Source organism: Ambystoma mexicanum, chromosome 8 (genome assembly GCF_040938575.1).
Source record: "Ambystoma mexicanum isolate Mex_15411 chromosome 8, UKY_AmexF1_1, whole genome shotgun sequence".
Taxonomy (NCBI): Eukaryota; Metazoa; Chordata; class Amphibia; order Caudata; family Ambystomatidae; genus Ambystoma; species Ambystoma mexicanum.
The window spans coordinates 653,118,121-653,134,331 of record NC_090929.1 but is presented as its reverse complement, the minus strand read 5'-3'; the positions used below and the strand labels follow the sequence as shown (position 1 = coordinate 653,134,331).

The 16,211-nt window shown below is 43.9% G+C and overlaps 1 protein-coding gene across 1 annotated transcript in view; it reads right to left on the bottom strand.

Annotated features, from left to right (window-relative positions):
• Positions 1-607: 607 nt before the first annotated feature.
• The window catches only part of UTS2 (urotensin 2), a 63,480-nt gene continuing 47,876 nt past the window's right edge, over positions 608-16,211 (bottom strand). The window contains exons 2-4 of the mRNA XM_069612172.1: positions 10,629-10,751; positions 2,312-2,355; positions 608-920 (exon numbers count right to left, since the gene is read on the bottom strand). Of these exons, the coding sequence (XP_069468273.1) occupies positions 804-920; positions 2,312-2,355; positions 10,629-10,751 (284 nt within the window). The 3' untranslated portion in view covers positions 608-803. The remainder of the gene's footprint in view (positions 921-2,311; positions 2,356-10,628; positions 10,752-16,211) is intronic.

Genomic DNA, 16,211 nt, shown 5'->3' with positions numbered 1-16,211 from the left:
CGATTCACAGCGTACAGTGGTGACAGGCACAAGAACCCGGGTTCCGCAAAGGTTCCACTGCCTTCATAATGAGTGTGCCACAGCGCAATCACGTGGCACTCAAGGAGTCAGGCTCTTTCACCCTCTTTGTAAGAACTCACAAGAATGAACCACAGCTTGACTTAGATACTTGTAATCGAAAATCAGTGCTGCCAGTGATATAATCACTCCCTCATCTATCTTACAAGATCCTAAATGCAGGAGAATTTGTCTGTAGTGACTTTAGATTTTACAATGTATTTAGAAAGGTGATCCGTGAATTTGCACACTGCCGCAATGTCAGCCACTGTTATGTTTTGCAATTTGTTAAGCTCTTTGTACACTATCCAATTTCAACAGTGTGTAATTAACACTAAAGGAATATTGTAATCATTTTCTCTACCTGCGCTTCATGATCTGATCATGCTTTCTAGGTGTGGAAAAGATACATAACCAGCCACATCCAATTTAGTTTGGAACACATATAATCATGTAATGAATCCCAAATATCCATAGATGGTTTTTGTATTAGTGCAGTTTGCTTAGTGCTTATTAATCTGGAAAGAATGGCAACACTAAAATAATCACATCACTTTTGCAAAACATAAATAATTTATTAATATTTAAACACAAAATAATATCTACTAGAGTTTTTCATCGCGCTTCACATTGTTTTCCCTATCATTGATATTAAGTTCTAAATCAAGCATTTGTATTTACAGTACATGTGTCCAAGGGGTTAACTATAAAAAGTAAGCAGTCGCCACAATGTCCCGCCCATGTGTTTACACACAGTACTTCCAGAAGCACTCGGACAGGTTCCCGCGTTTTTTGTACTGTTTCTTGTCCTTCGATAGCAGGCGACTTAGCAAGGAATTTCTGGGGTGCTGTCCATAAAATGTCTACAATGACAAAAATACGATTTTTACTTTGGTTAACAATAGGCATATGGTTGATAATGTTGTTTTACATTTTTTTATTTTATTCAAAGGGGTACAATATATAAACACGCATATATAACTTATATATAGAAGGGTAAGTGTTCCTTAGTCTTGCAAATCAGATCCATAGGTTTAACGTGAGCAAAAACATTTTCTCCCAATTTTCTATGTTCACATTCCTATGTGCGGGTGACTGTTACATATGTATAAGTACAGATATCATTTCTAGATATTTTCAAAGGTATCCACAACAGAGCCCAAGGAGCACCCCCCAAGTAGTGGGGTTGATGTGCAACTATCGGAGTACCAGAGTGTCATGACACAGAATAGGAGTGTCTCACAAGATGGCATAGAGAACAAAGCTTATCGATTGCTAGCATGTTCGAAGCTCTTCTGACTGCGGTGGAAGTCTTGCCAGGAGACATACATCATTTTCAGGTACGAAATCAATGAATGGTTATAGCCAGTGACTTCCTTCCCTTATGATCCACCGCTCTGCAGAAACTAAAGCTTGCGTCACCAACTCTGCCTTTGGGTCATATTATTTTTGACATAGGCTAAGTCATCGATCAAAGTCTTCCAGAGTCTCTTAACCTGCATGTACTCTGCACTCAGATGACCTGGTTATTGGCAGCAGAAGGTTGGATGATAAATATTCAGTGGTTTTACATGTATTCAAGTTCACAATCTCCCTGGACCGTCACTCCACATGGTGATCATGCATTCACCTCCTCCCGCCCTGGCCCACACCCCCGCTAGATCAGTGGAATAGCAAGGAAGGAGTGCTTTATCATTATCACCATAAATTATCGTTTACTGACTTTTAATTGGGGCTTTATTTGGCCTTTTGCCTTTCGCACATTATCAGTACATTTCTACTTTTTAACCAATTGGAGTCTTAATAAAGTGTTTACTAATGTTCTCTCTGGAATCGTACCAAAATGTCGCCCTCACAATTACGACGGCCGAAAATGCAGACTTTCTTTTTGGACGCCCCCTTACACCACATATATATGTGGGGGGTATAGAATATAATATTAATATGGGGGGGAGTGCGGGGGTCTCCCCCTGCATATATATGTGGTGTAATGGGGTTTAAAAAAAGTTGGCATTTTCGGCCGTCGCAATAATCACATAGATCCTTCTCTCTGTGCAGGGTATTTTCATTTAAATGTCTGACTTATTTAATGCCAAGATATCTCCATACTAGAGACATATCTGTCTTATTTGCTAATTGGTTCTTTCCAAATTGATTTGGTAACAGATTTTTGAAAAATATGTTTTCAATAAGGTCGACTTAAAATGGGGAATAACACTGTCATTATTGAAACACACCAAAATAGCCCACTCACCTCTTTCACACTGTCGCTTGGATTGTAACCAATTGGAATTGCATCTGCGGGAAAACAGAAGAAAACAAAGAAGAATGTAACACTTATTTGCTTTATTTTTTTGTACTTTCTACAGTTTACATTGTGCACATTTTTTGTGATAGCTATATTTTGTAGAAATACGGTCTATAAATGCCCTCACATTTTTCATTAGCATCCTGGGTGTGGGATCTAGCCAATCAGGGAACTCAGAATGTGGCCTGTATTCTCTGGTATAAGCATGTGCTGGAGGTCCCACACTGCTGCGCGCCCCTCGCCCTGTGCCTCCTTTTCTTCCCTCTCTTGCTACATGCTGTCTTTAGCACCTGCAAGCAAGCACAAAGTGCAAGTAATCTAAAGGCTAATGAAAATTGTCAAAAATAGCAAAACTGACCTTCCTTCAGTCTTGCGTTACCACTTCTGTGACAGAGAGTCTACTTTCAGTGTTGATTATCTCATATGAGACAACACTGAAAACAGACTACTGTCTCAAACGTGGCATTGCATGACTGAAGGGAGGTACATTTTTGTTTCTTGCATTTTTCCTTAGCTTTTAGCATCAGCATGTGCTTACTAGCGGGTGGTAACGGCGGCATGACCTTCGACGCAGGCCAACTGGACCAGTAACAACACTGCCATCTGGAATAAGGGACCCACGCTTTGGTTGGGCATTTAGCTTGGCCGGCCGGCTGCTACCAACAGGGTCAGTCCGCAGCCCTTGTTCATAACAGTATTTATAAATGAGCCATTTTTTTTAAGATAAAGTCTGAATTGGTAATGCCGTGGGTTTCAGATCAGTGCCTAGGTATTTTTTGTTGCTATGTTAAAGTATGTTAAGATGTAATTAGTAAATGGTTGCAGTTTATATGGTTAAGCAGCTCGTGGTCGAAATATGCATCCGGTCCATAAAATAAAAAGAAGTTTAACCAACAAAAATTAAATTGTGCTTTTATACCACGCTTCATCCTGGAGTGCAGTCTCTAAGCACGGAATAGGGTATCAAACTGATTCTGCTCAGTATAGTTTTGCTTCCAAGACACCTCATTACACGTTAGGCGGTAAGGGTTTACCGGTACCGGTAAGGGCACTGGTACCGGTAAACCCTTACCGCCTTACTACGAGTTCCCTTTGCGGGACCCGATCTTAACGGCTGGTTTTACCAGCCGTTAAAATAGGGTGCCGCAAAGGGACCTTGGAGCTAATTACGGTACCGCAATTTGCGGTACCGTAATTAGCGCCTTCCCCATTCCCATTATGCCCTATGGGGGCAAAAATGGGAATGGGGAAGTGCCTTGGTGAATGGGGAATTACCGCCCCCACACATCTTGGAGTAGGGCGGTAATTCCGCCATCCACCAAGGCGGACACGGTAAAATACCGGCGGCAACCATGGCGCTAATAGCGCCATGGTTACCGCCTACCGTGTAATGAGGCCCAAACACATTGCCCCTGAGCTATCCTCCGGGTCATATATGAAAGACAAATGGTACATGTGCCATCATTCCGCAGGCAGTTAGGGGTCAGGTGTTGCTGCCATTGTTTGGCGGGCCAATCACCAGACACCAAAAAGTGATGGATGAAAAGCTTTGAATTCATCCTTACCACTAAAATTCTCTTGGAAGCTTCTGTTCCATTGTTGTTTCATAACTCCTCTGAGCCATTCTAGAAGGGGACCAGAGCTAAACACAGCAGTGCCTGACCCTAATGCTACCACCACAAGCTCAGCCCTGGATTTCAGCACTCAATCCCGCACCCAGATGTGCGCATGTGCCCTTGTTTTGCACCAGTAGTTTGTGCACCACTCTTATGCAGCCCTGCCCATTCATTGTTTCTGTGTTCACCCATGCTCGATAATAAAGCTGGTTCAGTTTTCTTTGACAATGTTCGTTCCTTGTAGACGCCATTTTGTAAAGGCACTTTCTCTATTTGTGGATCTCTCTTTGAACACATTTTATATATATTGGGCACTCTGGGACGAAATGTGTTCAATTCACACACCAAACCATGGACAAAGATGGCGTCCTAGAGAGGAAATGGCTAGAGATGCAATAAATGTATACCCAAAAAAGCTGTAATAAATTCCGGGATGATGCCTTCATTGTACCCCGAATGTTTGCAGCAAGTAATGGGTGCAAAAACAATGTCATGTTTTCAAAAACTCAACTCAAGGTCTTCTGCTACCTGCATCCCACCACCATCAACCTTATGTATAAAGCTACCAATGATTTTCAAGAAAGAAGTTCAAGCAGCCAGCTATTATTAGAATGCAATCACCATATCTAAGGCATTGATTGCCTTTAGTAATTCCACTCAAGCTAGTCAGGCCAACACCTCTGTTGAAGAAAGATAATCTGGACTCTAAGGTCTATTCAAATGATTGTCCCATCGCAGGCCTATCCTGGTTGGCCAAGATCCTGGAAAATATTGTTACAATCCAATTGCAGGTTCATCTGGAAGAACAGGCCATTTTGGATGTGTATCAATCTGGTTTTAGACCAGGTCATGGGACCGAGACAGCATTACTATTTGTTTGGGATGATATCTTGAAGGTAGTCGATGAGGGTGATATCAGCATGTTAGTCATGCTGGACCTCTCTGCGGCATTTGATGCTGTTGACTTTGAGATTCTCATCTCTAGACTTTCTGATACGGGCTAGTTCTCAAATGCCTCCCTTAAGTGGTTCACTTCCTTTTTATGTGATCGCTGTCAAAAGGTTAAATTGGGGGCGTTTATTTCAAGTTCCTGGCAGTTAGATATGGAGTCCCTCAGGGATCGTCCTTGTCGTCATTACTTTTTAACATTTATATTCGCCCCTTGCTGAACATTTTTGTTGAATTTGGATTATTCTACCACTCTTATGCAGACGACACACAGATCTATGTACGGCTGGCCGAACCTATGGAAGCTATACAGAGGGTGTTGGCCTGTGCCAGTAAAATGAAGAGCTAGATGGCTGTTAATAAGCACCGGCTCAATCCTAACAAAACGGAATTATTTTGTTCAGTTCTAAAATAAAAAAATGGCTACACCATGTCACAAGTGCCTTGTCCTGAGCTTTTTGAGGCACAGACATCATTTGCCTCGAAAGTTAGAAATCTTGGTTGCACTTGGCAGGCAACCAGCAGATAAATAATACAGTAAAGTCTGTATATTATAGCTCAGACTGTTAAAACCACTGTTACCATTGATTCCATCTAAAGATCGCCCCATGGTGGTCGGGGCCTTGGTAACTTCCAGGCTCGACTACTGTAATGCATTACACATTGGTATTCCTAAGAAGCAAGTGCAGCGTCTACAGGTTGCACAAAATTCGGCCATCAGGCTGATTTCTTTCCCTACCCATACGCTCTCATATTTTGCAATACCGGAGAGAACTTCATTGGTTGCCAGTACAACAAAGGTTACTGTTTAAAACCCTCTGCTTGATTTTTAGGTGCATCCAAGGAACAGCCCCGAGATACCTAGGGTCAAAATCTGAGCTTATCAACCGGAACGCTGTTTGCGCTCATCCAAGCAAAAATTATTGGTGGTCCTCCATTCAAAATGTGTTACTTGGGGTGATAGCCGCTTCTCCCATGCAGGGGCTAAATCCTGGAATGACCTGCCTTACGAAATAGGCAAAGCTAAAACTTTGCTGGACATCAGAAAAAAATGGAAAACTTAACTGTTTGTTTAAAATACTGTAGTTTACACCATCTGTTTTCCATTGCTGATTTATCATCTGCGCCTAGATGCAATTCTTTGCTTGGCTGCTGTCCAGGATGTGCGCAGTATAAGTTCCCAAATACATACCTAACCAAGGAGTGTTGGCGCTGACTGATAAACACCCTCACCCTGCTATGGAAACTCCTCTGGTGTGGATCCCACACGCTATGTGCGTCCTGCTAGTTTTCTGGTGCCATATCTTTGTCTATCACACCGTTTCTGTTATGGTTTTGTTATTGTTCTTTCGCTCCAGTTCTTATCCCCAATGAATTGAATGGAGCAGCGAACACTGCACTGCTTTCAGAAACAGCCCACTGATCTTCCCAATGCCAGGGCAACATTGAATCTCCCTTCACCAGCCACAGTTCTGGAACACAAAGTAACAGAGCAGGTCCAATCAATAGTGACGCTCATCTTTCAAGTGTGCTTCCCTCCTGGCTGTGTACCTGAGTTGATGCTGCAGTCTCTAGTCGTTGAGCTGTGCCATGCTTTAAATGGTTGCGGTGCAATGTGCTTGCTTTGTTAGACCTGTCATATGCATTTGAGGCGAATTAACCAACACATCATCCTATGCTGCCTAGAAGCAGACATGCGTTTGACGACAGCCTAGGGAATAAGGCATTTGCACTGAAACCTAAAGGATCCCAAGACTGAAGTGATGGGGAATCCTGCGAGAGAGGGAAGAAGGAATGACCAAGTTAAACCAGGGAGGTTGGGTCCGACTTGCAGAAGACCCTCCACTCAACAAGGCACAAGGGAATAGCCTCCAGGGGAGAGGGAAATCCACAAGACCCCATAAGTCACCCCTTTTATACCATCCGGTTTCACCACCAAACATGATGCCGAGAAGCAAACTGCTTGTTTGTTTGGGGAGCAGCACCAAAGCGCAGGGTTTTCTTGTTCAAATATTGTATTATTTGTATTGCTCAAGAGAAACGGACTGCTTTACAACAGGCCGCGGGGGGTGAGGGGGTGGGCGGAGGGGTCCAGCATTGGGTTTTGCCTTTTATACAGTAGCTCATAGTACATTTGGTGGAGGGAGTGAGTGATGTTTGTTAGTTCAACAGGTATTGTTGCAAGAGACATGTTTTTAGTCTTTTGAGCGAAACTGGTGACGGGAGGGTGGTCGGGTCATTTCGTGTCTCTGCTGGAATTGTGATCGAGTTAGTCGGTGTGTAGCAGGAGGAGGACTGCTTGCGAGTCTTCTCTTTAGAGGCTTGCTTAGACCCCAATCCTTGTATAGTTTTACTACATGAGGTCTGAGAGGCTCTAGAGGTGTGGCGTTGGTATCAGGTAATAATGTCCCCATACATAATGTAGCCGGGAAAAGCCATTGGTGATATTACATATGGTGAATTATGTATGGGGACAGTCGGTAGGGGTGACAGTTCCGTGGATCAGTGTGGGCGCGGGCTGGATATATTAGACCTTGAGGTTGCAATTATGCTTGGTGAATACTATTCATGATCGAGACAATAGGTTGTTGGTGCATGTTGTTTTTTCTTTTTTGTTTTTTGGTTTGATCAAAGATAAAGAAAACATCTTTGTGGCAATGATTGCCAAGAAATCAACATGGTTAAGTGCAAACAGCTGCACCCCTGTTTGTCACCCCTACCAATCTTTTAAATAATCGGGACCTTGGAGTTGGTCCCCAGACAAACCAAGATCTAGGGCCTCATTACACGGATGGCGGTGGACCAAGGTGCTTTTAGCACCTTGGTCCATGCCGGTAAAATACCGGCACTGCCTTGGTGGAAAGGGGAATTACCGCCCTATTCCAAGGTTGATGGGGCGGTAATTCCCCCTTCTCCCATTGCCCATTGCGCTACCGTAATTAGCTCCCTGGTCCCTTTGCGGGTTGGTTTTTAACGCCTGCAAAAAGCAGGCTTTGAATTCCCCAACCCGCAAAGGGACCTCGTAGTAAGGCGGTAAGGGTTTACCGGTACCGGTAAAATACCGGTACCGGTAAACCCTTACCGCCTACAGTGTAATGAGGCCCCTAGGCTGCAGGCAGACTCTGTAACAAGCCAATAGGAGGTGCGCAGGGGATAAGAAGTCCCGACACTAATAACTCCAATCAACAAATGTATGGGGACGGGTTGCAGGGACGTCCCCTGCACACCTTGGAAAGAAAAATAACAATCAGGGGTTGCAGGGGTGTTCCCCGCATGTTCAATGTAATAATGTCTCTACAAAAAACAGTGACTTTTTTGTCAGGAGACATTTTTGTGGGGACATTATTACATGGAACCGTGTGGAGTTTAGCCACCAAGTATGTGGTGTTTCAGTCGAGACTACTTTGTAAGTAATACTTGCATTTATGTATATTATCCTGCAAAGGAAATGGCACTTCCCATGATACCATCAACTATCAAGCTGGACAAAGACCCTATTTGCCCAAAACACTGCCTTTTGTTTGGTCATGAGTTCAGTGACCAAAACGCCCTTTAACTCAACAAATGCTAGAAACATCATGAACTTGTTTTGAACATCTATTGCCCCAGTAGGGTAGCCACTGGTGCTATGCATTAGATGATCATGTGTAGCAGGAAGACCCATAGGAAAATCACCCGCCCGCTGCCCACCAACAATACATTTTCAACACTGGATTCACATTAGGCAGACCGCAGGTTATATGATTGGTTATTTTTTTTACGTGCTTAATACCCAGAGGTTTCTAAGCGCGGACCCGGGGATCAAACAAATGTTGCTCCTGTGGTCTTGCTCCCAAGGCAAGCACTTTGCTGCTGAGCTATCCTCCCGAGACTAATCATTTTCCCTCTTATCATTGACCAGCTTTCAGGAAGTTAGCCTGTGGGTCATATGAGGTCATGCTGACCAGCAGCGGTCCAAGAGAAAACCAGCATCAGCTTCCCTCGCCAGCAGAATCTGGAAAATAAGATAGTGGATGTCCTACATGTCTGTTCGGTTCACTTGGCCATGCTGTCTGGACCAATCAACTTTGTGGACAGTGCACCACAGCTGATCAGAATCAGTCCACTGTGGACTGGAGTGGCAGATACATGGGAGCATAAAAAGACACCACACTTCACGTTGGGTGTGGGTGATGGAGGGAGCACAGCATAAGCAATGCTAGAGGATGAAGGAGGATGAGCAGACGGCGGAGAGCAGAAGGAACTGGAGGCAGTAATAGAAGCCGGGGAAGCCTGAAGGAAGTAGAATGCACAAGAGGAGGATTGGACTTAATAGAGCCAATAAGGGGAAGACTGAGCAGAGGAGCAGGACTAACCCCAGATGGGAGAGTAGTGAGTAGAGGAGAAGGAATGACGCTGAAGGGGAGAGGATTCAGCAAAAGAGTAGAAATAAAGCTAGAGGGAAGAGGAGAAGGATAAGGCATAAGAGAGCTGGAGTACAGAGAGATGATATGATAGGTTATTTATAACGCGCTTAATACCCAGTGGTTTCTAAGCACAGACCCAGGGATCGAAGCTGTGTTGCTCCTTGTTGTCTTGCTTCCAAGGCGAGCATGTTGCCCCTGAGCTATCCTCCCGAGAGAGAGTGACAGAGCGAAGGAGGTGTCATAGATGTGAGAGGGATAATAAAGGATAGATAAGTGAATGGAGGAGGCACTGCATTGGAGAAGAACTTGGGGAAAAAGAGAGAACAATTTATTTTATTTATTGAGCATTTGTTAGGTGCCTATCCAACAAAAAAGCGTTTCCAGGCAGCACAAGACAAAGGGGGAGGGAACGAGGGTATAAATAGTAATGGCAAAAAAGATAGTATATATACAATCGTGGTCCTACTAGGCCTTGTGACATTCGGACATGCAAGTGCAGTGAAGAGAAGTGCAGGAGATAGGGGAGGGGAGGGAGAAAGAAATAGGCAAGTGCTGGGGGGAGACTGCGAGGGAAGTGCCAAAGGGTGCCAGGGGAGGAGGTCGCTGGCCAAGTGCAAGGGTGGAGGAACCCCAAGGGTGTGAGGCACAGCAGCCAGGTAGGGGGCCAACATGAGCAGTGCTGTGGCGTGTGCTGGTGTCGACTGGACAGGGCCTGGTAACCTGTGATAGGTATCTTCATGCGGTTCATGAGTAGTTTGGTGCAGGAAGGAAAGTGTAGTATACTCATAGAGGTCATTATAAGTTTGGCGGTGCTGTAAGAGTGCCAGTAAATCCAGTAATGGCACTTTTAATGCACCACCAAACTACAGGTTTGCCAGTGGGGGTCTGATTTACCTCCAGCTCTTGAAACTATAGGTTTGTCGGTGGGGGTCACTGATTTACCTCCAGCCAAGAGCTGGAGGTAAATCAGACCCCCACTGGCAAATAATTGCAGGTATTATCGGCAACAGTATTACCAGAGCCAGAAATACCTGAAATCCCCTCCATGGAGTCCCATAGGACTCCATGGAATGGGCATTTACTGCCCTTTCAACCACCTGTAATATCCCAGTAATATCAGGATATCAGGCTGACGGAAACGGTAGGGCAGATTGCCGGTATCCTGCCGGAATTACCAGCGGGATACCGGCAAACCTATAATGACCCCATAGTGTTTGGGGCTCTGAGGTCTGAGTTCTGAATTCTCGTGGCATGAAACTACAACTGTTTAGAATGGAATTATTTAATGTTTACCTTCTTTAATCATAATATCCTCTGCCATTGCTTCAAAATTGTTTTTATCCAGAAAAGCCGGCAGATTTTGTAGGAGGTATGTTCGGTCTACGCTGTTTACGTCTTCCAAATCTGCTCTGGATTCTACATTGAAATAAAAAAAAATAACATTGTTATTTACATTTAATAGGCAATCGGTTTAACAATATAATAAAAATCGTACACAAGTGTTTACCGGCCGAGTAGGGATTGGTACAATTCTCAGAGAAGTGTCATTTTGCAAACTATGCCTCACCTGACTTCCTCTTGTTAGGTGCCAGAAAACAATGTATGCCAAGCAGTAGGGTGGGGTTGAATTGTTCTTTAAGGAACATTTGAAAGAGAGGTTTCAGATGGTGGTGCGCCTGTTCCCAATGCCATTGGCTATATTGCTTAATTGGTTTGGCCATCCTTGTATCTACTTGACCGACAAAACATTTGAACAAGGGCTCAATTTTCTACTTTTCAAGAAAATTCTTATTATTAAATCAAAAGCATATTAAAACATAAATCCATAATCTATCACCACAAATCGCAAATTATAATTGAGTAGCATGGGTTTCCTGGGTTGCATAAAAGTATACAAATCACGAAATCTAACGAGGCATGTCAAAAAATTAGAACAAATGTTTCTGATTTCTTAAAGGGATATGATATGTCATCTAATTTAATGTAAATTTGTCTTGTAAGGAACCCTTCTGCAGCTTTGGTGCACCATTCTTGCCCGCTACTTGCAACAACACTTCCAAATCACTGTATGCTACAGTGCAGTTTTTGTTGTTGTAGAAAATGATGTATGATCTTTCACAGGTGATCCTTTTATTAGCCAAATTGTATTTTTGCTTGCTAGCTTTAATGATATGATATGATATGATAAGGTATTTATAACGCGCCTGTACAAAAGTGTGTGAAGGCGCCAAGAATCCATAAGTCTCTTCCTTGGGTAGTTCTCATGATACAGTTAATGCCCAAATGGAAATTGAGACATGCATACAAAGGAAAGTAATTTAGTCAAGGTTTTCACACCCACAGAGCTAGGAGGCAGATGTACTATTGCTGTACAGATACCAATTAATAAAACACAATAATCTCATATTATACTCCAGCCGTGCTTCTGATGCCAAACCCTAGAACTGGTGACCTTGAAAATGCTGAGGGGTTTGTAAGGAGGAAATCTTTAAGAACAAAGAGCCACAGCCCTGGCATTTGACATGCGTGTGTGTCTGTGGTGTGTGTATATTTAAACCTTTGTTTGCCTTGTTTGCTTTCTTTCACAGAATTCCGCAGCTCCCCATTCCTCCCTCTGGCATACCCTGAAGGGAAAAGGTGTTTGGAAATCTGCTGAATGATCAAAAATGCAGTTCTCCTGCTCCAAGAAAAGTGCCTTAGTCTATAAGTCTGCTTTGGTGCATATAGATTTGGATTTCCATGGGTTTGAATGCAATCTCTCCTGTATTTTAAAGGGTGTGTGAAAGATGTCAATGATGTCTGCTGCCCAATTCCCCATTTCATTTACAGCTGTCAAAGTACCTTGTCCGGGAGTCCAATTTGGAACAAATTATTTAGTGTTTTGGCAGGTTTCAGTCTATTCCCACCTGTGTTTTAAAAGGGTTTGTGAAGGATATCCAAGCTTATCAATTGCCCAAATCTCCCCTTGTCTTGCTGGTGGCAATGCTCCCAGTCTGGGGTCCATTTTGGAGAAAATTCATGTATGCTTTGGCAGGTTTTACACAAACCAAGCCGTTGTTTTTAAAGGGTTTCCAAGTGTATCAGCTTCCCAGATAACCATTTCGCTTGCCTGTGAGTCTATTTTGAAGCAATTTGTTTTGTGTTTCCATCCCATTCTCTCCACTTTGGGACACAAGACTGGCCCGCTTCTCTTCCAATTCCAGCCTCCTTGGAAATCATGTCAAAAGCAGAGCCGTAACTTGCCACGGATTCTCTGGAAAAATACATAACCATTTCCTTGGGTCAGCCGATTTTCAAATGGTGGCCAAGTAATTTTGGCCATGGATTTAGGGCCTTGAGCACCTCACCGCAGTTAACAAAACATAATTTATGCAGATTATAGTACTACTGTACAAGCAACCATTCATGGCCGTTCGGGGTTGATGGGCCCTCCAGTTGAGACTGCTAGATGCACTGATGCTTACATTGTTGGCCTGCAGCATCAAAGACTATCTACTGTGCTCCTTCGCTCAGTGCCCTGAGGTGGCCTTACAATAGCATATAGCAGTATATGAGCACAAAGGCCCTCATTACGACCCAGGCGGTAACGGTTTAACGGCGCCGTAAAAGGCGGCGGCGCCGTTAAACCATTACCGCCTGATTACAAGGTCCCTTTGTGGGACCCTTACTTAACGGCTGGTGTAGACCAGCCGTTAAAGTGGATGCCGCAAAGGGACCTTGGCGATAATTACGGCAACCGCTATTAGCGGTGCCGTAAGTATCGCCTTCCCCATTCCCATTATGCCCTATGGGGCAAAATGGGAATGGGGAAGGGCAAATGGTGAATGGGGAATTACCGCCTGCGCCAACCTTGTGATGGGGCGGTAATTCCGCCATCCACCATGGCGGAGACTGGCATGGACCATGGTGCTAATAGCACCATGGTCCAACGCCAGGGTCGTAATGAGGGCCAAAGTGTGTCCAACCCTTCTGTTCTGGCAGTCATGGAGCAAATGCATTCTCACTATAAAGGAACCTTGGGCTGTGCAGGGACTGTGCTCTCAGACAATATATTGCACTATATTATAAGAATATTACACTATTGCCTCCCACTGCACACATCCCTCAATATGTGTTCATGCAAGTATGACTCTCTGAGACACAGTCTACACACCTGATTTTGCCTTCTCTATGTGTCCGCAGCAATTGCCTTGCACACAGTCCACTCTGCCCCTTCTGATTGTTGGCTGGGCAATCCCACACATCTCTAACTTGGGTCTATCAGGTTACGGTAACATCGAACAGACAGGCCTCCACAATTCATTGATATGCTGATGCACATCTAAAGCCCATCTTGCAACCACTCAGTGACTAATTTCAGAATTTACTGATAAGTACTAGAAACTACCCACACGGTTATATGCTAGTTCACAGGAGCATTACGCGTTTGCCCTTTTTTAATAGGCGCTAAACTGTGATGACTGCACACTGGCTTTACAGGCATGCAAACTATTGCAAACTCCATCCTAGGTCATGGTAGGATCGTGAGGATAGCTCAGGGGCAACCTGCTCACTTTGGAAACAAGATGACGTGGAGCAACACAGGGTTGATTCCCAGGTCCACGCTTAGAAACCTCTGGGTATTAAGCTCGTTCTAAATAACCAATCATATCATATCCATTTCCCTCCCCCCTTTCTTACTTGTACACATACTTAATGTACTTTTGTTTAGCTTTCTCCCCTTTGCCCTTTTCCCACCTCTGCTGCCCTTTTTTCTATTCTCTCTAAGAACATGCTTTGGAGTAAAGCGCTCTATAAAATTCAAATAAAATACAAATACAAGACCAAGCTCTAGATACCCCCTGACAGGGCCACACACAATGGGACACTCTCTGGACAAACCTTGCGCTGTTTAGACCACTATGGTGGTGACTGACACAGTATACAAGCCTCTAAACATAACTCAACACACGATCTATTGTACAGTAAACTCAGAAACGACACCTATTACTTCTAGTCCCCTTAGCTCTTCCTTATAAGGGAGTGGTTATGAGAAATAATTATTAGCATTTTGGGGCAGTGGGTTAAATATGCCTTCCCCTGTTTCAGACACTAACTCCCTGTTTATATCTAGGAAATGTAGGGTGTCGCACATCATTTTCCTTTGAGGCCTAAACGCTGCCCTTTAATGTTTGTTGATTGGCTGCGGTACAAATATCAGTGAGAGTCAAAGAACAAAGGAAAGAAGGGCAAGATTTGTGTCATGCTATGCTCTCAAGAGGCACCCTAAAAAAGGACCACCTCTCTGAGTTCATTATATTTCAAAAGGATTAACTTATTTATAGTTAACATGTTCTTGATTTCTAACATTTAAATGAAACCAATTCTTAAACAATGCTGGACTCACTCTCCTACCAGGGATCCAGGATAAATAAGGCTCCAGACCCACCACCCATTTGAGCCAGAAGTGATAGGAACACGCCTGTCTCTCTGCAGCCCGCTCCAGCCCCCTGTCCACACACAAGGACCAAAAGAGGTCTCTTAAGTTGGGGATCAATTCTCTAGACAGCCTCTCCTTCTTCAGTCCAAATCTGGAGAGGCTCAGGTCCTGTATGCTACGGCATTAGTGCTGTCTCGCAGACTCACATTTAAGAAGCCTTTATATCTGCTCAAGCACGGAAGCACAACAAGAATGTTTTTAATTGAATGGGGCGAGTCCCCAACAGCCCACAACCCCAACTTGGCCCTTATGCACTAAGGTTCATTGAACGATCAATGATCAAAATCATTCTCAGCCCACGTCACGGGACCTTCCCTGCATAGTCCCCAAATCTTGGCGCCTCGATCACCAGCAGCCATGACTCTGATGCAATAGATTCCCGGTGGAGTACACCATGTGTCATCTGCACAAGAGCCACAGTTATGATATGATATGTTATTTATAACACGCTTAGTACCCACAGGGTTCTAAGCGTGGACCCGTGGATCAAACCTGTGTTGCTCCGTGTTGTCTTGCTTCTAAGGCTAGCACGTTGCCTCTGACCTATCCTGCTTCTAGGTCATGATTTTTCCATTGCGTGGAGGTGGAGAATCTAAGTCCAGGATAAAATGGAAGGGCCCATCAAATCATTGTCACATTAACCTGCCATGCATTTATGTCTGATATCCAGAAGGTGCAATGTTCTGGATTTGCTGTACAACTAAACGTGACACGAGCCTGGTCCTATATGAACCATTTCTAGTGCAGCCTAAGTTATGAGTCATTGGGGGCCTGCGAACCTATGAAGTTGTGACCAGAGATCCTCAGTGTGTCGAGGCCTTGGTTGTTGATGTCCAGGAGAAGGCCGCATTTACTGCTGTTTTCCTCTACTCCTCCAATGTGGGTGAGGAGGCAGTAGAGGATGCGTCAGTTTTGGGGTATACTCAGCAAGAGTTTGCAAGACCTTTCAGGCCTTCCTGCATGCTACCACACTAGAGGATAAAACCTGGAATGTCAGACATTATCAATTTATTACATTTATTTTCTTTCTTCAAACCTGGTGATCAGGTGTCCTAATTGATAGTTGTCAAGCTTGGAAAGTACACAGTCTTAGTATCTGGACATACCGTAACATGCAGGTTTTGACAAAAAAAAAATGTATATGAATGGCAACATTTTACTGAAAGCTTTGAGACAATTTAACCTGCGAATGTGAACAAATAAGTTCAATAATGATGTTTATGACTATTCATGTTTGTTTGGGTATTGCCGTATTGGTTATGTTTATGGTTAAGAAATGTGGATTTGTTCCCCAGTTGCTTAACACTGTATAATTTGTGGAGACTTTATTGCAGTCTCTTCCCGCATGAAATATTTGCCTCTCTTGGATTTTCCTTGGAAAAGAGAAGAAAACTCCT